Source organism: Argopecten irradians, chromosome 4 (genome assembly GCF_041381155.1).
Source record: "Argopecten irradians isolate NY chromosome 4, Ai_NY, whole genome shotgun sequence".
Lineage (NCBI taxonomy): Eukaryota > Metazoa > Mollusca > Bivalvia > Pectinida > Pectinidae > Argopecten > Argopecten irradians.
Window position 1 is genome coordinate 27843020 of NC_091137.1, and position 24002 is coordinate 27867021.

General features: G+C 34.4%; 1 protein-coding gene across 3 annotated transcripts in view; it reads left to right on the plus strand.

Annotated features, from left to right (window-relative positions):
• Positions 1-23718, plus strand: part of LOC138321157 (toll-like receptor 4) — a 34918-nt gene extending 11200 nt beyond the window's left edge. Inside the window, exons 2-3 of one of the 3 annotated variants that reach the window (XM_069264616.1) lie at positions 4555-4817; positions 5494-10266. In XM_069264616.1, the coding sequence (XP_069120717.1) occupies positions 4736-4817; positions 5494-8144 (2733 nt within the window). In that variant the 5' untranslated portion in view covers positions 4555-4735 and the 3' untranslated portion in view covers positions 8145-10266. Of the gene's footprint in view, positions 1-4554; positions 4818-5493; positions 10267-14933; positions 15056-19697 lie in introns of those variants that run through there. The other 2 variants (XM_069264617.1, XM_069264618.1) reach the window with 2 other exon arrangements.
• The last annotated feature ends 284 nt before the right edge of the window (positions 23719-24002 follow it).

Consider the following 24002-nt stretch of genomic DNA (forward strand, 5'->3'; position numbering starts at 1 on the left):
CATGTAGAATGAATGGCTACCAAATTTGTTCAAACAGATGACCTTGACTTTCATTCAAAGTCACAGGGGTCAAATAGGCTAAAATCTTTAAATGACTTCCTGTGAATAAGTAAGTAGCCTAGAGACCTAATATTGGGCCTGTGACATGCAGAGATGAATGGCTGCCAACTTTGTTCAAATGAAGGACAATGACCTTCATTCAAGGTCACAGGGGTCAAATAGGGTAAAATCTCTAAATGACCTCTTGTGAATAACTAAGAGGCCTAGAGATCTGATATTGGGTCTGTGGCATGCTAGAATAAATTGGCTACCAAGTTTGTTCAAATGAAGGACCTTGACCTTCACTCAAGGTCACAGGGGTCAAAAAGGCTAAAATTTCTAAACGACTTCTTCTCAAGAACCAAAAGGCCCAGGGTACTCATATTGGGTCTGCAGCATGCTTGGATGAAATTATCTTGACCTTCATTCAGGTCAAATAGGCTAAAATCTTTTAACGACTTCGTGTGAATAACTTAAAGGCCTATAGAGACCTGATATTGAGCCTGTAACATGAATGACTACCTTGAGACTGGATATTGGATTTGCAGCATGGTGGGGATCAAGGGACCTTCATTCATGGTCTAATTCATTAAATATATCAGGACCTGGACTTCTTCTAATCAATGAGTTTTTTTGGATTGCCTTAATTGTGTGCCACTACATTATTCTTTGAGGTGTTGTATTGTGCCAATAGTCAGATGACCGTTAAGGCCCATCGGCCTCTTGTTCATAACCTAATGGAATTGGTCCCGTTTAAGGGTAACAACAAGAGTTATCTTCCCTTCCTCTTCTCTTCATTTCATCCGCGACACTCCTTCAGGTGTCGCCCAACTAGTACACATACGTCTCCACAATCAAACTTACTTCAGTTTTGATATCTCCATTGGCGGGGGATCTGAATGACTATGTCCTTGTTTAATCGTTGGTTCGGTTTTTTTTCTTTTGTACGGATTTCAGAAATAAGAGTATTGTTTAGATTTGATAAGTTAGTATTAAGACTCTGTGGATTCAAAACGGCTGTTCAGCAGTCATCTTGAATTTTACAAAATAAGTTTTGTACCTACGTTTGTATATCAATAAATGAATTAATAAACATTCTGAGCTGACCTTGACCTTGTGAAGCTTAAGTCGTTATTAACTAAGTAAGTGATTGATTGAAAGGGGTTAATGCTTCAAATGTCGGAGTTAATGTTTGCAGCTTTGGTGATGATCATTAGTTTGCTTATTATCAACAAAAGTTGTTTGGAAATAAAACAACGAAACGACAGAACATAGGTCAGTGTTATTTGGTCAGACGTCAAGGTCATTCATATTTACTTGGTATCCCTTTATCTCAATATGCTACAGGTTCATTTTCAGGTCTCCAGGTCTTTCAGAACGTTTTGGCTACTGTCACATTGAATATAATTGAATCACATTAACAAATATGGTAAACACTTATGTCAGCATGCTACAGGCTTAATTAGGTTTCTATGCCTTCTAGAACTTCAAAAAAGTAATTTGTAGATTTCAGGGTTTTTGGCCCAGGTAACCTGAAATGAAAGTCAAGGTCATTCATTTTAACAAACTTGTTAATCATTTATGTCAGCATGCTACAGTCCTAATATTAGGCCTTCTAGAACTTTACAAGATGTCATTTGTAGAATTTAGGTTTTTTGGCCTATGTGACCTTGAGTGAAGGTCAAGATCATTCATATTAACAAACTTGGAAGACATTTATGTCAGCATGCTACATGATTAATATTAGGTCTCTAGGCCTTCTAGAACTTGAGAAGAGTTGGTTTATTGCATTTTTGAACTTTGACCCTTATTTGAAATCGGAAATGGACGTTTTACAGAAAAGTGTTACATCAGTTATTTGCTCCATTTTTAATTTTACATAACATATCTAAAACAGGAAGAACTTTGTCAAGGCGTTTTTGACATAAGTTAAACACCGGAAGTTAGGTGATAGTGGCCATATTAGATTTTTGACCAACATAAAAATGCTGCTGTCACACATTCAACTCATGCCCTACAATATAATGACACATTTATTGGCATGTCAGATGCCATTTCGGGGATCCTTGTATACAAAATTCTGTGCAGATTACTAAAAACCATAACAAAAACAATTGGTCTTTTCACCCATAGGCGAAAAGCCCCAATAATGTGGTTGACAAAGCAATACAGAGAACAGTATTATATAATCAGTATGATGATTGTGGATATTTATGACAGAAGAGGGGAAATAAGGTGAATATATTACTATTATTTCATGTAATGTTCAAAAAGTAAATTAAGATTTAGTGATACCGACATACACGTTGCTGCACCTTGTTTCCCGGATGTAGCCATTTCCTTGTCCGGCTTCGATTTTAGAATTGATGTTGTAGCATTTTGGGAGTCACTAGAACGCTTGAATAGGCCTCTGAATCAACCAAGGCGAACTACTTGTTGTCATCGGACAAAAAATAACAAGAAAGTAAGAAGGAAAAATTCAACGTTTTATCAAAATATCGAATACATTTCAATGATATAAGCGCATGAAATTAGCTCTACAATAAAGGTTTGATAACACTTTCTCTGATTTCATTTGAACCGCTTTAAGTTCATGAGTAATACGCCCCCAAAAATCACGATGTTTGGCATTGATCTCGCGGTTTTGTGGTGATTTTCAACATAATGCTTTTGCCCTAAATAACCGACATTTGACAACGAAATTTCTTGAAATGTTTTCTATCCAATGCATGTTTATGTAAAGACAATTCTGTGAAAAAATACAACCGTAATATCACTTTTCGAAAAAAATATTTCAAATAAACTTACAAAAATAACGATAATAGGCATGAACCCTGTTCTTAAAAAAATTAATTTCAGAAAATGAAATAAGGAGTTATGGAGCTAAAGGTATATTTTAAAAAATAGTGGTGGGCCTCCCTGATGGACGTCAGTTTTCTAATACTTATTTAGTTTCTAATCTGCTCTCTATTTTATTTCGAGAATACGTCGCCCTTTATCAGCAGGAAATTTCCTATTTTAGTTAGAGAATCGATATCTGCAAGCGCAACACGTTGCGAAATGTTAGGCCGCCGCTTAATGACCTTAGTTATTTATAATCTCAAACAGGATGTATAGTTATCCTTCTTTACCATGAATACTTTATCTCAAGGAGACGTATCAGTTCATGACTTCCAGAATTCCGGAAATATCAAAGTTCCTGGTTCAACTTTTAAAACATTTCAAAGATGATAGAAAATTCAAGTAAAGAATTATCTGCAGAAAGTATTGCTATTCCGCCAGTAGTTTTAGACAACTCCAAGAACATGATACCAGGTTCATCATATTCCGTAACACCCTTTACATTGATTTGAGACAAGCAATGTCGATATTGATGAGAAACCACTGCTACAGAGAAGTAAAAATAAGTTACGAGTTATGTGTTATTACCATATTTGTATTGTAACTTAAGTTAAAGCTAATTGGTTTAAAATAATTTTGACAGACAGGTATATATCTTAATGACTGATTTTCAGCATCATTCATGAATTTGGTATTAATACAAAGTTTGTCGGTGTAACGAGACCAGATGGTGTGAGCTTGCCCTTTGTTTTTGGAAGCATAACGCTTTAAATAGGACAATAGTGTTAATATTGCAAGTAGACGGAATACGAACATACTGTAGTACCCACGAATTACACACCAACATCCACACACACTCTCACAAACAGTACATCGCATACATGGAAAACCGGCCTTACATGTATATGTCCCTGACTATGTCGTTAATCAATCACACAAATAAACAGTAATACAAAGTTTACCCAGCCAAGGAAATGATGTAGGTTCTGGTCGAGACACAAGAAATAAAAAGTGGCAGTTTCTGCTGCGGCTTAGCGTCCAGCATCAAGAGAGTAGGCGATTAATTCTTCTGATTATGTTACCACTACGTATACATGGACGTCTTGTTCTGTCGACATATTTATGATCGCTTATCGATACTACAGGTGTATCGGTTGTTCAAAGCATGATTGGCTTAATCACGTGATTAGTGAAATTTTCATTTCTCATGTACTATTCAACATGTGATCATATCTTCACTCAACTCAGCAAGTAAGTACAGAATGGAGTTCTTTTAAGATTCTTATAAAATTTTGTAAATTTCGTATTACCAGAAATTATTTTATCTTGATTTGAAAATTGTCGCTAAACTATGATTAGCCTAATCATTTTTGAACAACTAGGTCCTTGTGTAAACTTTATATATTTGTTTGATAGTTATAAAACGTAGCATTCCAGTTATGATAAATGAAAAATATAGGTCAATGATACGTAGTATTCCAGTTATGGTAAATGAAAAATATAGGTCAATAAGATTAATTTCGTCCGTCAAATCTAAGTCACCGATGAAACAGTCCACCTTATATTGACACCCTGGCGTGCCTATACATGGTGATAAGGGTCGATTTTATAGATGGTCATAAAGCCTCTCAGAACTCACTTTGACATGGTCTTTTTTATGTTTGTTATCTACAGCTTTTCAGATTTTCCCAGTACCGATAACTGCCCGGTAGGAGGTCTTTTGAGTTCCTCTCAATGTGTCATGTACATAATCCCAGGGGACTAAATAGATATCAAAGCGAGTATTGGAAACCAAAACACTTCCTCAATTGATATAGGACGAACACACGCATTGGTTATAGTCCGGTATTTGCACATGCTGCCATATAAAACGCCGCAACGAAAACAACACGACGCCAATCGAGGCCGTAATATGGCCACAATGAAATTTGTCGTTGGTAAGTCTATTTTTGCCTTTTTTCCACAGCTATTATTGATTAGTAAATGGTTTATAAATGATAAAGAATATACATGTGAGAAATACCATAATCGAAATTTCATATCAAAATTACAATCTGGAATCCTAACCCAAGTAAATATTTAAGATGTGAAAATAAAATTTTGTCTAAATGTTTCATTATAATAAGATTATCTGTATCTCAGATTCGCAGTGCATGTGTATTCGAGAAGAACTTTTGGAGACTGTGTTTATGTGTGTTGTTGGTTATTTTGTGATAGTGGTATTACCGGGTAAAGTGCGTGTGTTCGGTATCTTCAATGGCATGCTTCAGTGAGATAGCGCTATAATTGGGCAAAAATCTTACTATTACCAGGAGACACACTACTGATATACTAAATCGTCCCAAAACATGCAGTCAGACGTCGCAACATATTTCACACATGGTGGGGGGAGGAGGGGCGTCGCTAAATGGCAATGACTGTTAATAAGACATTAATATTTTCAACCAAACCAATTTGTAATACCGCTTTCGGTCACAATATACTATCATGATCATCTATGAAATAAAAACTAAGAGACGAGATTGCAGTGATATTTTCATTCATCTTAAAAAATGTATATATTTGTCTTAGTCCTCATATGAATTAAATGCAATGCTTTATTTTGATTTACAGTTGTTTTGGCAGTGGTGATGATGGAGGCAGTGAATGGATATTCTGGTATGCAAAATCATCAACATTGTGTATCTGATGTAAGATGTCGATGTAACGGGTCTGAGGATACCGGACTGGTAGCAGATTGCTCAAATCTGAACATTTCCAGTATTCCGAAATTCTACTCAAACGTCACCAAGATTTTGTTACAGAGAAACAATATTAAACATCTCAAAATAGAGGACAGACAGTTTCCAAGATCTGTTTTGTACCTGGATATTTCAGAAAATAAACTGGAAACTTTTGTTGACGATCCATTTAGGAGCATGGATTCTTTAGTTTACCTGGATCTCGGTAACAATTTATTAAAGTACATGCCAAATGTTTTTCCAAGGAACGTATTCAAAGGATTGAAAAGTTTATCATATCTCAATTTACAAGGTAACAATGTGTTAAATACATTACATCCAGATAATTTGTCATATCCAGTGAGTATAGGAGATATTGCGATGCTTACGACATGCCTACTGGACGGGGTAGATCAAACAGGATTTCCAAGCGAATTCAAGGATCTACTACACCTAGAAGTACTAGATTTAGGTAATGAAGCAGCAACTTGTGAATTACCGATCTTACGATCTAATTACTTTGAGAACGTGACATCTGTGCGTAATCTAAGTTTGTCTTATTGTCAGATTCGCTTTATTGAAAACGGAACGTTCCTCAAGCTCACTCAGTTATACTTTTTAAATGTATCTAACAATGACAGACTAACATTCGGCGTGATGTCAAACTTGACGAGTGATTTGAAGGCTTTACCAATCCATACCCTGGATATAAGTAGGATCCACTGTGACTATGGGCCAGGAACTTCGATATATGTAGATGATGTCGTAAACTTGAGAAACCATACACACCTTAGGAGATTATACTTAAACAATAATAGATTGTCCCTTCCGGAGTTTGGTGTTATTTCGTTATTACCAAAAAGTTTACGATTCATTTCGGCAAACCAGAACAGACTTACTTTTGGTTCTTACGTATTTGAGTTAGCCGGCTTTATCAATTTGGAATACTTTGACGGTAGTAGACAATACACATCACATGATCCAGATACTGGTTCTAGGGATTGCAAAGACTGGAGAGCTCCACCAACTTACTCAAATGACTTTCAAGCAATTCCATCCATCCTTACAAACTTGCAGGATTTCTCATCTAGCATCCAGCAGATGTCCTCCACCAAACTTGTCGCAACAAATGTGTCGCAAGTATCTAGACCAAATGACTCCCTGACATCAACAAATTCCATCGTATCTTCACCACCGACTTTTCCTGTTCCCGGTAACCTTAGAGAGGTGCTTTTCTTTGGAAGTGTGTTAGATTATGAAATAAGAGTTGTTCCTCTTGGGCCAAACAACTTAACACGTGTCGACATTCATGGAAACTTATTGCATTCATGGAGTGGTACAGTGCTAAATATTGACAAGGTTAAGTTTATTGACGGGTCTAATAACTACTGTACATATATATCAGATAATTTCTTTGACCATTGTGAAAACCTAGAAGAGCTCCTTTTACACGACAATCTACTGGGAAATGTTCTGAAGACCGATGAAAACGGTAACATTTTCCGCCGTCTCGTACACCTGAAATTATTAGATTTATCATGGAATAGAATTCAAGAAGTTCCAAACCTTTTGCTGAAAAATCAAAATAATCTTCAAATATTGAATATTAGTAATAATGAAATGCTCACATTTGACCTAAATTTTGAACACATGAATAATTTGCAATACTTGAACCTTTCTAAAAATCGTCTATCGCTATTAAGCAAACAAACCCGAAAACAGATAGACAGTTGTAGGAGTCATAATCTAACAGTGAACTTATATGGAAACAAACTACAATGTTCTTGCGAAACACTGGACTTCCTGAAATGGCTTGGCGAGAGGAGGAATACGTTCGATGACTTTCATAGCTATGAATGCCGATTCCCAGACGAGACTACCGGGAATTTCTCAGATTTTGAAAATGTTTTGATAAGATTAAAGACATCATGTAACAAATATACCGGTCTGATAGTGGGCACCACGTTTGGTGTATGTCTAGCCATCTCTCTGACCCTGTCTGGTATCGTGTATCGTTATCGATGGAAGATAAGGTATTTATATTATATGACGAAAACGAAATACAGAGGATATAGCAGTCTGGTGACCGACTATGAGGATAGAGATGAATATCCTTATGATGCCTTTGTATCGTACTGCGAAAAAGATGGTCGCTTTGTTAGGGGTGACCTCTTGAATAACCTTGAACGACAAAATGGGTTGACTCTATGTTTACACCAGCGGGACTTTATACCAGGACATGATATAGCTGAAAACATTACAAAAGCCATTCACCAGAGCAGAAAAACAATTGTAATCGTATCTAAAAGCTATCTGAAATCCTACTGGTGCATGTACGAATTCAACATGGCTCGAATGGAGAGTATTTATGCGAGGGAAGGGAATTCTGTTCTGCTGTTAGTGTTCTATGACAATGTAGAACCGACAGACCTCCCGCTGACATTGATGGACCTAATAGACAGTAAGTCCTATATTGAGTACCCAGACGACGAGCAAGGTAATGTGGTTTTCTGGGGAAAATTGGCCGAATCTATTTCCATGTAACTAGACATTTAGAAATACATTTACGAATAGATTATGTTGTTTTCTTTAGGGAAATTGGCTGTTTCTGTATAACAAGGTTTTAGGAATACATCAACAAAAAGATAATCCGTCAAACCATTTAACGTTACGTGTACATGTAGTATGGGTACAAGTATTTGCATATTTATATGTTAATGTCTTAAACTATCTTTTTATGAAAGATTTGGTCTATAGAGATTACAGAGCTTTGCAGACAATCTTGATAATGATGATATTTTCATTTTAATTTCGTTTTTTATTCAAATTTGTTATTGTATACAATGAAAAACGTGTATCCCATTCACGTTGGTGTGGTTAGTTTATATACATAATGTAGTAAAAGTGACAAGCGAATGTAAACATACATTTGTAGTTAGGATCTGTATTTGAAATATATTTTATTTACCACGAAATTATTATAACAATCAAGTACAACCTTTGAGGAGATTCCCATTTTACATGATGGACTGTGCCACAATTGAATGCTTTTGTACAAGTCCAAGGCTGAGACTTTCTCGTAAAAGCGTGAATCGACCCATAACACGTACTTTCGGGCATTTCCTAATTGTTATTGATATGTAAGTACTTTTATATGGAACTGTATTTTGCTGGTTTAATTGCTTTGCAATCTATATCATTTAAGGATGTACTCCTCTGAGAAGTCAAAATTTTCTTGTATTAAACTTTTTTTCTCATATAGATTTTTGGAAAGAGGAGTTCATACCATGAAAGAAAATGAAAGAAATAACATATGTCCGTGTGCTCGTTTTTGAGCTACTGTCACTGAAAGATACCTTGTTGACAAAATATTGGATTTTATGGGAATTTTGTCGTTTTGACCATATACACAAGATATTAAAGCCATAATTTCCTAATGAGGTGTTTGATATGTATTTATGTTTGCAGAATTTATTTTCCAGTAGTTTTCTTTTAAAATATACCAGTTTTGATCAAAAAGACTAATATTTTTTCTCAGAATAACAAGATATGCCACCCCTACCCCTTAATTTTGAGCTACAAAATGCACCATTTTCAGCCATTTTTGCCAAATCAAACCCTTTATAGAAAAAGTTCTGGTATTAAACTTTTGTTAATATTTTGCATATCAATAGGAAAAGGGTTGTTCTTTCAGAATCAGCCAGAAAAATGGGGGGTCCGTGTGCTTACTTTTTTGCCCCACTTGAATATTTGTTATTTTTCAGTATTTTAGTGTAAAAATTAAAAGTGCTCAAATTACCATTAAATGTAAAAATAAAGTGAAAACAGTGAATCATTTCATACTTTAATGCTCAATATTTTAATTATCACGAACCAAGTAAAGATTTACAGCAAAAATTAGCTCAATACAGCTAAAAATGCTGGTGCAGTGATGATTTAAGTAAAAACAATTTCAGTAAAAAATGGTAAAACTGTGGCTCTACTTGACGCGAAAAAAGACAAAATTTCAAAGTGGCCGCCAAATGGGCCATTTCTTAAAATCCCCGTATAAAAAAATCTGCAAAAGTTAGAACTGTAATTTTTTGACAAAATTTGCAACTGGCAACTTGCTACAGATATTGATAAATTGTATTTGAAAATCTCATAACTTCTTTGATCTTTGTCGAAACGAGACTTCAACGGGACTGAAACCTCAGAAGAATACATCCTTAAGCATTGATGTCACTATTTTGTTAACTTCATCGGAGTATAAAAAAATTGTTCGCAAACTGTGTAAAAAAGTTTGCAAACAAAATCTATTTTATAACCCGATGAAGTTGGAATATACATTGTGTATTAACATCAATGTTGATAACTGTTTTGTTATATCAATCCTCATTTTGATCAATATTAAACACAACAAAATGAAAAGTGTATATTATATATTAGTATTGTGTTTATGGCATGCATAAACAGTGCGTATTATATTGTAGCATATTGTAACTTATGTATTAATTGCCTGTATATTATCTCCATCCATTTTTTTGTACATACAAATGTTCATTTATCAATTACTTTGCAACCTAAAGTTGTACTTATGACTATTTTTTGTCTGTTATCTTCTTTTATCTTTTGATATAAAATGACATAATAAAATTTCTGTGGAGAAAAATATCATATTCGTAGTTTATTTATGATTAAATTGGTTACATTGTAATATATCATCAACTAAGGACGAATCTTGCAGAAATAGGAGTGACATTTGGGAAATTTGTCAGCAAGTCAGAATCTTATATGTAAATTTTATTGTTTCAGAGATAATTACCGACTTATAACTAAATTACTTTGAAATGCCCATCTGAAACAATAATTGTTTTATTTTTCAAAAGATTTTTTTTACATATATTAAGATTGCACAGATATAGAATACACATACATGCAAAGTAAACACACATACACACACTCACCATCACACTCACACGCCTTTACATACAGCCAGTTCAATTTACTTCTTCCTAATTACCATTTACACACACATTGTTAACACATGACCCGTTCTCACACCCACCATCATTGACATACATGCAATCACAAACCAACACACGATTCTTGTCAAAAGCTAGATACATGTGCATGCTCGCATTCGTTGTACTCAGTACACACATATTGCACATACAAAAATTCTAATTTTAAAAAGTACCTTTATTCTTAAAACATTAAATGTTCAATAATATTTTCCATGCTGTGTACTTTGTATTGATAAGAAAAGACTTGTATGAATCGGGACCTTTTAGTACCACATTCATCGAACCATAAGTAAGTGTTAAGTAGCTGGTAAGATTCCAAATTTAGTCGCCTTTTAATATCATACAATTATAACATCCTAATTTAAGTGAAGGTGTTGCGTGAAATAATCTCATAAAATAAGCTGAAATAATTTAAAAGCCTGCTTTTTAACATGGGAGAACAGAGTATGCTTAGTGGACAGATGACATTATCTTTTAACAAACATGACCTAATTTATGCACGTGACCTAGCCAATGTGACCCTAGGATTTAATCAGTTATGCAGGTCATTTCAGGATCCACATGCAGTATTAAACAATAAATTCAAGCTATAAAATCGTTGAAAAAATCTTAGTTATCAGCAAAAATATTTACGTTTTAAATGCTAAAATGGAACAAATACTTAAAGATGCTCCAATAATTAGTGTTAAATCGTGTATTTATTTGTCTACACAAAAAAAATATAGAATAATTTATTGTGCTCTCAGTGCATGCGCACTTTATTCTATATAGGACATAGTGACACGGAATTTTTTCGGGATGCAATTAATTATTTTTGATATATTTATCTTGAGTTGAAAAACAGAAGCTCAAACTTTTCAATGGTGGTAGTGGTGTAAAGTAAGTGACTTTTGTAACCGAAGGAAAATTTCTGTTTTTGATAGAGAAAAAATACCATTTGTCAGCGGTGGAGCATCTTTAACTAGGTCACTGTGACCTACTTTTTAAATTTTTCATCAGTTTTCTGAACTGAACTTCCAATATTCACATGCAAAAACTTAAAAAAAAACCATATTTCTTTATTCTAATATTTACTTAATTAAACATTGAAAGTTAAATTTTCACCCTTTGACATTTAACCCCTTTGTATACCATTCTGAATAGCATACAATACGCAGCCGACCCTATGATATCTTCAATCAAAATATTTTGCTTATCACTGAGTGGCCGTAAAACGGCCCAAAGTGATATCCCCTCTTTTATAGGACGATTACCAATGTATTCTAGTTTAACTGTATAACCCTTTAGCATTATTATATCAGATGGAAGGCTACTCAATGGCATTCATCCTGGATTGTAAAAATACTACTAATAAAAAAATGAAACAAGCTTACAGCAAGTGTTGCAAGCAACACACGTGACCTGCCGTGGAACAAATTATGTTGATATGTTCTCTCAAGTTGTTGTCCATAAAATAAAATTTGTGAAACAATCTATATTTAGTAATAGTAACATTTGTACTTGCCCTTTTGACCCCAATTTCAATCTGTATTTTGTCATAAGCCACCATGGTATGAAGTTTGATCGAAATCCATTAATTCGTTCTTAAGTTATCATCTGGAAACCAAATTCGGACAGACAGACATGCAGATAGACAGACAAATAAACAGACAGACGGGGACAAACACTTTAGTCGCCTCCTCTTTCACTGGCAGGAGATCAAGACTAATACAAGCTTTGTACCTTTTTAAAGCATTTTTGTGGCGTTATGAAGCAAAGTCTGAGCTAACCATGAATGCATCATTGTTAGGCCTTGACTATTATGATAGAAATTGTTTCTATTATGTGTGAAGAAAAAAACAGAAATATAAAAAGTATGTAAATAAGGAACTTAAGCTATCATACAGTATTTAATCCAGCTTGAGGGAAACTCAGCGGTGGCCTGCCCTTTGGACAGAGGTCAGTTTTCCAAGTACTTTATCAGTTACTTTTCTGTCAAATATAAAAATCCCACATTGATTTTATGCCAGTTAAAACTTATACCTTGGTCTCTAGTTAGTGTGATCTTTCCCCAAGAAGATAAACAAACTGCACTGTGCACACACATTGTTTATGTCTCTGTCGGCAGCATTTATGTGTATTAGAATGTTCATGTCACCCCATATCAGTGTAGGTTTTCAATATTGGCCAGAGAGTCGATAAAGAGTGTGATATCGATATTGCCATGTCTAAAATGTTTATATTTATCTTAAGATACACTTTTATTTGAAATAAGCAAAATTATCAGCATTTTTCGTATATCACAATAAGATATGATAAAACACAACATACATGTATGCGAACGTCTATTATTAAAATGTATACCTTAAGTACAAATGAAATAAAATGTTATGGTAAGAATGATAATTAATGCCACATTAAATAAATGATGAAGGCCAGTTCGAATCACATGTGGGCAGTGAATGGTGTGTTTTAGATGATACTCAGACTTTTCTTCATCTTAGTCTAACACGACCTTAAATGACCCAGGCTGTTCATCAGAAATTAAATCAATCAAAGCAGCCATATATATGTATTTCATTATTTCGGCTATTTGTTCGTCAGTGCTCATATACCCTTTTCATATATTTTTATAAGATATTCTTCTAAATTTTTACTGAATCATGACAATAATAATAATAAAAAAATGAGTAAGCTAATGAATAGAAAGGATGAAAATGCACTACCAGAAAAATAATCTGATTGAAATACAGATCCTTATAACCAGTCCGTTCAAAAGAGGACGTGACAACAACATAAGGGGTCATGTTCGGATGACCTTTATAAGAATGATGTACCACGTGTACTTCAGATCAAATGCATATTCTGTACATTGGCAACGAAATTTCGTCCCAACATAATATACAATTAGCTTTGTTGTGCTCTTTTGACGAAATGACTACGTACACGAAATTAAATCTGGCACCTTTTTTTTCGTCCCCTGAAATTCACCTTCAAGATTTTGCAGGCAGCAATTTGATTGGCCATCTCCAAAGGTCACCTGGGCATGACACTTAATAGGATGTTGTCATATCCTCTATTCCAACGTAGTGATAATAATGATCTGTATTTTAATCAGATTGCCAGAAAACAGACGTAACAAAGAACCAAAACGGTGGGATGTCATGTTTCTGCATGCCATTGTTACTTAACTTGTTAAAAAGAAAGTAACATTATACAGTTACCTTTATAATTTTCTACTTTCTGTTCTCCATTAGGCCAAGTGATATAACTTCTAATCCAAACTTTGTAGCCATGTACTGGTGTACTTTTAGATAACAATAGTATTTACTGTTGCTTATTCAAAGTATTAAACAATAGAATACTGGCTCTCTATTTTATATTTATATAATTTATGACGGAAAGATATTACTACACATTGTATGGAGGTAAGTTTCCCTGAATGAAGAAGAGAAAATGGTCACCTCGGTATAAATATAGAGTTAAAGTTATGGGATAAATATGTTCCTCAACGCGTGACTGTTGTTTATCGCTATATCTTAACTCTCGTTAGTTAATTTTCAATTTTCTAAATCTTGAAAAGTAACTAACTCGAATTTGATTAACATAATAAACAACAATCACTTGTTGGGGAACCTCTTTTTCTAAAATATCCGTCTTGGAAAAAGAAGATTGGTAAAAACCGCTATTAAATAATAGATCTATAACGTCACACAAGTCATAACATCAAATCGAAATCACCGTATGACTAGCCTACCTTTAGAATTGTACTTTTTTATGTATAAATGAAATCAGAGTATGATGTGTATCATACATAAGATATCACTTTGCATAGTGTTCAGTATATCTATGTCTTAACATAATTATACTCTTAATGATTCCCATCTTTTTAATAATAGGCATACAGGTTGTATAATATACACATTATTTAAAATAATAAAAAGTTGACATAAGACAATAACCTGAAGTTTTTGTTAAATCTGTAGATTATCAGTATTTCAAAGCTTATCAGAGCAATAATTAAAGCTGACAATGCTAGTTAAAAACATGCATTTGAAATAAAAGAAAAAAAAATATAACGAAATCATTTTAATGATTTTAACTTGCATTGTCAGCTTTAATGCAGATCGAAATAAAACGTTAGCGTGAGACTTGAGCGTTTATGTAATAGTTCAAACACCAAGACTTTGATATCCGTACGCTTCAATTTGTTCAATTTGACAGATAGGTATATAGTTACCCAAATATCTTCTTTCATTTTTTATCGATTATATTTCAGGTGTTCCCTATCCAGATAAGAGCCAAGTGGGTGCTAAATTCCTCTCAATTTTTCATGTATATATTCCAGTGCACATATCGGAGAAACCAGTCTGTGTGTCCTAGAACGGTGAGTGTCAATTATATCCACTACTAGTCCACGAGTCTACACGATTACCGACCTAAATATGGCCGCAGTGAGAGTCATATGTGGTAAGTTTTCATTGTTCTTTTTTGTCCTTAATTATTGTAATTGTTGAATATTGAATGACTCGAGATTCTACTCTAGGTAAAACCGTATCCATTAAAGAAAAAAGAAAAGTCTTATTGACTTCCTTGTTTATTGATTGCATATTATTTGATTATATTCATTTCAGAACCGTATAACAATAACAGTTAAGTGCAGCCGGTGTATAAATTATATCAAAATTCCTATGTAGAATATATCATAATCAATAAACCAGATAAATGCTATTTATTATTGTTTCTGAACTTTTTGTCACTTCTCATTGGTCAAAAACACGCCACGTGATCACCGATAAAAAACTACATATAGAAAAAACTGTATTGCACAGTTATTTTTAAATAACATTATCGTCAACGTTACCAAAACGCTTCGTGTTTATGAATCTTTGAATCAAACGCGCTAAGTTTGAAACGTAACCAAACAATATTATAGACGACGTCAACGGTACCAATTCCTATCAAAAATGATGATGACTTCCAGCTAATGACCAGGCCTAAAGTTTACTGGCCCAATATACATATGTTTTCATTTTTGTTTTTGTTTTGTAATCACAAACATATATAATGATCAAACATTGCACCAATGACCTAGAACAAAGATGACATACGTGCATTTTGACATTATTCCATGCAGATAAACGTACGATATCGAACAGTCAAAAATCGTCTTGTGAACATATCTGCCATCTTGAAATAGTCGCAATTGTAAAACCGACATTAACCGAAGCATTTCGTATATAGGTTCAAAGGGACCTGGCACAAATTTCTAACCAACAGAATATATATGTGTGTATTATAGTAAGGGTATGAACTTTACGGTAGAGTAAAACGGACATATCTTTATATTACGTGTTTTTTTTAATAAACGGGCTCTCCATATCAGTGACGCATATCTTACCTTAAAGAGAATTAATTGATTTATGTATATACTGTTGGCAAGAAATTCGTGCCAGGTACCTGTGTAAAGGCCTACACATTTTCTACACTAGCCGCTAACATGTTTGATTCTGTTTTACCCGTGAGAAGTCGATCGGGTCACGACAATCACAACAACACTGTATGGTAACGGGATCCGGCCCCGGTTGTTTGGTATCTACTTCCGGAAATATCGTACCTAAACAAAGAGAGGGGTAGGTGCTAAATCGCTTTAGAAAATCGATAGTATTTCATTTGTTTATTGAAACCTATAAAAAATTAGAACAGTGAAAGCTTAACATTTTAATATGTCCAACAATTGTATGTGAAAATGAAAATAAAGTCTCTCAGTTTGTATTCAAACATGTAACCTGGATAGTATTTCCATGCAAAACTGAGAAAAATGCGTGAGAATATGAACATATCTCAAGATATCGGATGCATTTCTGTTAGATAAGATGTTGAATGAAGAATTAGGAAAGAACAAAACTATCTATCACTTCAAATTTATCATTAATACATCCTGTGTGCCATAATCGATGATATTTAGTGAGCAGGTTATGACTAGAGTGTACGTGTTTGGTACGCACAAAATTCCGGTTTGGTATTCATTAGTATACGGTTGGGTATAACAACCTGGTTACAGATTTGAATCACTAATAAAAACATAGGATAACTTTAGGACAGTATTATCATTTCGCGCAGTAAGATTAACATATTACACAGCAAGAGCCGATTTATAATTACCACCATAGAAAACAATTAAATTTATATACATGTAAGTTTGTGATCCTGTGTTTGGTAGCTGTAACATATATACAATATGTAGCTTCGTCATATCAAAGTATATATCGGGGAAAGCCGGAAAAAAACACAACACCCTATAACAAGTACGCGACAATCAATTATTTTAAGCATTTTAAATACAAATCAAGTCTTAGACACTTTTATACTTCCATACTCATGCGTAATGTTTACACATGATATTTGTTTGGTTATTTATATTATTTTTTTCACCCCCAGGGGAGGAGACACATTATCTTTGTGTTCTATTAACAGATACGCATTTTATAACATATAAAATTAATATTGATGTCCTTACATTTTTAAACCAATTTATTAACATTATAATCTCTCCAGTGATGTTATCTACAGGGCGAAACGAACGATGTTTATTCAAGTATTCATTTTTATGAAACAGCTTATATCCAATTCTTCACAATTTACTGGCTGTGGTGTCATTTCAGTTGGTCGACTGCCCTACCTCTATTTAAACAGCATTCCTATTGAAAAGAACAAGGACGTATATGAAATCCTTGGAAAGACGTATCATCAGCAATCCCTCAAGGATCCGTGCTTGGCCCACTACTGTCCGTAATATTCGTGAACGATCTACCGGAAATGTATATTTATTTGCTGACAATTTATAATTATAAAATCATAAAGTGTTTCGTACGAAAGTAGTCTGGTCAAAAAAAAGAAAAAAAAAAAAGATTTCTTTCGTGCGTCCTTTTTTGCTCGTTCGTTACTTTGATCGTTTGTTCGTTCCTTCAGTAAATCGGATTTTATTATCCCCTGCGAAACGCGTTTTATGTGTATATATCAGACAAATGCCATAGTTGTGCCTTTTGCTATTGCCAACCTTCAATTTTTGGTATTATTTTTTGTAGTCTTGGAAACTAGTGAAAACACCAAATTAGTGTTTATTTTTGTCACCGGCTGCTGATTTTTTCAGTTTCACAATAAACGCATTAATAACTCTTACTTTGAGCTTGATATCTGGGTTTTCATACCAACTGTGAAGCGCGGGGATTATGCCACGCTTTATTTGCGGCTCCCCGTTTGTGATTCAAATTTTACTAGGTTGTTATACCAAACCGTACACTAATGGGTAAACCAAACCGGAATTTTGTGCGTACCAAACACGTACTTTCTAGTCATAACCTGCTCACTAAACATCATCGGTTATGACACAAAGGACGTATTTACGATAAATTTAAAGTGGTAGATAGTTTTTGTTCTATCCTAATTCTTCATTCAACATCTTATCTTAAAGAAATACATCCGATATCTTGAGATATGTTCATATTCTCACGCATTTTTCTCAGTTTTGCACGGAAATACCATCCAGGTTACTTGTTAGAATACAAATAAGAAAGCGTTATTCTCATTTTCACATACAATTGTTGGACATATTAAAATGTTAAGCTTTCACTGTTCTAATTTTTTATAGGTTTCAATAAACAAATGAAATACTATCGAGTTTTTAAAGCGATTTAGCACGTACCCCTCTCATTTGTTTAGGTACGATTTTTCCGGAAGTAGATACCAAACAACCAGGGCCGGATCCCGTTACCATACAGTGAACAAGCGTTTCGTACATAGGCCTGAAGCTAGTATCGATCGGGTCATGTGATCTTTTCCAGAAATCGAGAATTCCCGTAGACTTCTTTTTTATTATCATTTTTTTTAAATATTTCTTTTTCGAAACTTCACAGTTGGTGTCAGTTACATCTCTTAAATGGCTTTAGTCAACATTTAATGCAGAGGGAACAAAAAAATCCGAAAAGTCACTTATGTTGTGCCTTTAAACTTTTAAATTTCACCATAAACATGGTAGGGGAGTAGGACAAATAGAATAACAAACATTGAGTCATTGATTAATGAATACGTTTGGTACTTTGTTTTAAACTGTGTCCTGAACATGGAGCTACAGGTGTAATGGTGTACATCTACATGAACGTGTATGCATTTACAAACACATATGTACCAGGTGCATATAATAAAAGCGTTAAGTGCAAAATTGATGTTTTCATTAAATCAAACATGTTGAACATCATAATATTATAATTGTCATTATGAAGCAGAATTTACAATTTGAGGCTTATTAAGATTCACACTCAATTCAAGATGTAAAAAAATCCAGAAAAATGATAAAACAATTACAGCATTTTGATTTCGGTAAAAACATGGTTACAATGTATATCGACCACAGAAAAATATCGACCTCAGACTACGCCTTCATTTAATATTTTTTCTTTTGTCGATATAACTATGTATCGACCGCATCAAAATGTTATACAATGTATTTGCATAATGTTTGAATGATCTAAAACTACATTTTGTATTCCATTCTTCTGTGAAGATTTGAGCTGTACTGGTCAGTGACCAATTCTCGCCAAGTACCAATTTTCCTCATCGTATTTGCATTTATATTTATGATTACACAGAAATATTAAAGTTATATTTTATGGAAACCTGAATGGTAGCATCTCCCATCAGAAGATGGCGTTATTCATGGAAATTCGCGTGTGACTATACAAATACGCATGTGATGGCGTGAATGGGTACTTGGCTCGGATTGGTCGCTGATAAGAACGCTAGTAGACATACATCTGTAAATCAATTACTTGTTCTGTTTTGATTCTAAAGCGGCCCTTCCTTACCGTATGCGTGCGTGTGTGGAGTGCATGAAGTTTTGTCGTTCTTGGTCTTTTTGTAATAGTGGTATCACTTGTTTGCTTTAAATGCTATCACACTGAACTATATTGTCGCAGTCCACTCGGTCTCGCTATACCAGCGAAAAGCAGGTATGCCTGTACCTATCTTTATGCGAACTACTATGCATTGGTGTAATATTATCTAATACGTATGCAAGATTTATATTAATAAAATCCTTTCTTTTGATTTACAGTTGCTTTAACTGTGGTGATGATGGTCACAGCAAATGGACATACTGGTATGTCAGATCATCAACACTGTGTATCGGATGTAAGATGTCGATGTAACGTGTCAGATGGTACCGGCTTGGTAGCCGATTGCTCCAACCTTAATATGTCCAGTATTCCGAAATTCTACTCAAACGTCACCAAGATTTTATTACAGAGAAACAATATTAAACATCTCAAAATAGAGGACAGACAGTTTCCAAGATCTGTTTTGTACCTGGATATTTCAGAAAATAAACTGGAAACTTTTGTTGACAATCCATTTAGGAGCATGGATTCTTTAGTTTACCTGGATCTCGGTAACAATTTATTAAAGTACATGCCAAATGTTTTTCCAAGGAACGTATTCAAAGGATTGAAAAGTTTATCATATCTCAATTTACAAGGTAACAATGTGTTAAATACATTACATCCAGATAATTTGTCATATCCAGTGAGTATAGGAGATATTGCGATGCTTACGACATGCCTACTGGACGGGGTAGATCAAACAGGATTTCCAAGCGAATTCAAGGATCTACTACACCTAGAAGTACTAGATTTAGGTAATGAAGCAGCCACTTGTGAATTACCGATCTTACGATCTAATTACTTTGAGAACGTGACATCTGTGCGTAATCTAAGTTTGTCTTATTGTCAGATTCGCTTTATTGAAAACGGAACGTTCCTCAAGCTCACTCAGTTGTACTTTTTAAATGTATCTAACAATGACAGACTAACATTTGGCGTGATGTCAAACTTGACGAGTGATTTGAAGGCTTTACCCATCCATACCCTAGATATAAGTATGATCCATTGTGACTATGGGCCAGGAACTTCGATATATGTAGCTGATGTCGTAAACTTGAGAAACCATACATACCTTACAAGATTATACTTAAACAATAATAGATTGTCCCTTCCGGAGTTTGGTGTTATTTCGTTATTACCTAAAAGTTTACGATTCATTTCGGCAAACAAGAATAGACTTACATTTGGTTCTTACGTATTTGAATTTGCCAGCGCTGTTAATTTAGAGTACTTTGACGGTAGCAGACAATACATATCGCATGACCCCGACACTGGTTCTATGGATTGTGATGACTGGAGGGCGCCCCCACCTAAATTTAACCATTTACAAGGAAGTAAATCAATCAACCAAAACCGACTCTTTTCATATAAACACAGTAATAACATCTGGCAGACGTCTTCTGCGATACACACCAGTTTGACACAAGCACGTACATTCCCTGTTCCAACTAACCTTAGAGAGTTGATTTTCTTTGAATGCGTGTTAGATTATGAAATAGGAACTGTTCCTCTTGGGCCAAACAACTTAACCCGTGTTGACCTTCATGGAAACCTATTACACTCTTGGAAAGGAACAATGCTAAACATTAACAAGGTAAAGATTATTGACGGATCCAATAACTTTTGTACATATATATCAGATAGTTTCTTTGACCATTCTGAAAACTTAGAAGAACTCCTTTTACACGACAATCTACTGGGAAATGTTCTGAAGACCGATGGAAATGGAAACATTTTCCGTCGTCTCGTACACCTGAAAGTATTGGACTTATCATGGAATAGAATTCAAGAAGTTCCAAACCTTTTGCTTAAGAATCAAAATGAACTTCAAATATTAAATATTAGTAATAATGAAATGCTCACATTCGACCTAAAATTTGAACACATGAATAATTTGCAATACTTAAATCTTTCTAAAAATCGCCTATCCCTATTAAGCAAACAAACCCGGAAACAAATAGACGGTGGTAGGAGTCATAATCTAACAGTTAACTTATATGGAAATAAACTACAATGTTCTTGTGAAACACTGGAATTCCTGCAATGGCTTGGCGACAACAGGGATAAATTTGATGACTTTCAAAAATATCAATGCCAATTCCCAGATGAAAACATCAGGAATTTTTCAGATTTTGAAGATGTTGTGACAGACTTAATGAAATCTTGCCACAAATATACTGGTTTGATAGTGGGCGTTGCTGTATTCCTAGCCGTCTCTTTGATCCTCTCTGGTATCGTATATCGTTATCGATGGAGGATAAGGTATGTATATTATATGACAAAATCAAAATATATGGAATACGTCACTTTGACTACGAACAATGACGAATATCGCTATGATGCTTTTGTATCACATTCTGAAGAAGATGAATGCTTTGTTTATCAAGACCTTTTGCAAAATCTTGAAAATACCTATGACTTAAACCTGTGTACACTCCAGCGGAACTTTCAAGCAGGAGAATCTATTTTTGAACATCTGGCAACAGCCATTCGGAAGAGCAGAAAAACTATTGTAATAGTATCCGAAAGCTATATGAAATGCAGCATGTGCGAATATCAATTCAATATAGCTCGTATGGAGAGCATTTATGCGAGGAAAGGGGCTTCTGTTCTGTTCTTGGTGTTCTATGGTAATGTAAGACCGGAAGACCTTCCGCTTTCGATGATGGACCTGATAAACAGAAACCTCTATATTGAATATCCGGACGACGAGCAGGGGAATGTTGTTTTCTGGAGGTATTTGAATGACATTGTAAAACCTCCCCATTGAAACTGATAAAGTTTTAGTTCCCTTGATAGTATTACTTTACCTGTAATAAGGAACGATTCGGATCATTTTGCATCTAGTTAAGGTTTGGACGCCTCGTGATTGGCCCTGCAGGTAGGACGCTAGAATTGTACCCGCTGCCTCTATTGGGTGATGTTAAGGCGACTGAATTTGAGATTCGAATGGCGTTCGCCCCTTTGAGGTAGTGTCTGGGTTCTGTCTGCCGTATAATGTGACCGGTGGGGTGTGTTGCTCGATGTCTTCTGTGGCATTTTACAGTGACATCACACAGTAAGAAATGACAAGAGTTCCACTATACAAGACGATACAACACGAACATACCACCATCTCCAAAAACACGCATCTCTCATATAACACATCACATACACGGGAGACCGTCCTTACATGACCCTGGCTGTTAATAGAAAGTAAAATACATAAACCAAACCAAACATTGCATGACACTTTAACGCTGATCATGGTTTATTTGTTTTGTATGCAAGTAAGGTGGTAAAAGTGACAAAAACCTAGACCATTGTCCGGTTTTTTCTGTTCGCCTGTAAGCTAATGCATGTTCTTAGTGTTTGTCGGCAAAATCAAATGTTCAATAGAACAAGCATTTTTACCTTAGTCTAATTGTTTCGTTTGTGAGTGATGAGATATTTTGTTAATCATTTAATAATTTCTAGGCTTTAATGATTTCGGTTTTGTACTGGTGTAGCTCGTACAATAATGTATAGATAGCTTGATTATGTAAGGATGGCCTTACTTCTATAGATTTTGTATACTGATGATGAGTACCGCCGTAGTCTCGTGTGTTCATAATAGTCGTGTTTAGCCCACTTAGAACATTGACGAATACTGTCCGCATTATAGTGCTGATTAACGGTTTTGGACACTTGTAAGCTTGCAAGGTTATTTATTACAGCGTCAGCTTACCCATGAAACATAATGTTACGTATCAATCTACACATTAGAATAGTGAAGTCATCGTCCTGATATAAGGTTTAGGACACCTCATGTAACCTGACGCTGATATCGCATCATGCTGTTTAGTTTAATAGAAGTTAGGTGGTAAGACTGGCATAGAACTTAGAAATTTCACAATTCCTACTTGTAAGGTTATTATAACAGCGTCAGCTTACCCATGAAACATACTGTTACGTATCAATCTACACATTAGTCAATATTCAATATAATGAAGTGTGTATATTCTATAGAGTATGTTGATGGAATGCGTTAACAGGGAGTATCATTTTGTAAAGCTTTGTAATAAGAAATTTTGTTTCATATTATAACCTGTGTTTTGATTGTCTTTATAGTATGTCCAAACATATTTTGATTGTATACATACAAATGTTCCTGTGTCAATTAATACGTTACTTTGCAACCTAAATTTGTACTCAAGATATTAATATCTTATTTTTTAATCGGAGTTTTGAATGTTTTGATTTTCAAATAAATTAATATAATTTAAATTGATTTTCGTATGTTTTTTGTCAAATTCTTCCTGGTCAAGAACAGTGTCAATTAAGGACGAAAGTTGCCTCAATAGGAATGTCATTTGAGTAGTAAGTGAGAAATAATGCAGTGGTCCACAGTCATGGATAGCTATATACAATAATAATAATATATTTTATCGTTTCTGAGATAATTACCTAATTAATAACTAATATCAAGATGATAAAATAATTCATTGATAACGTATCAAAAG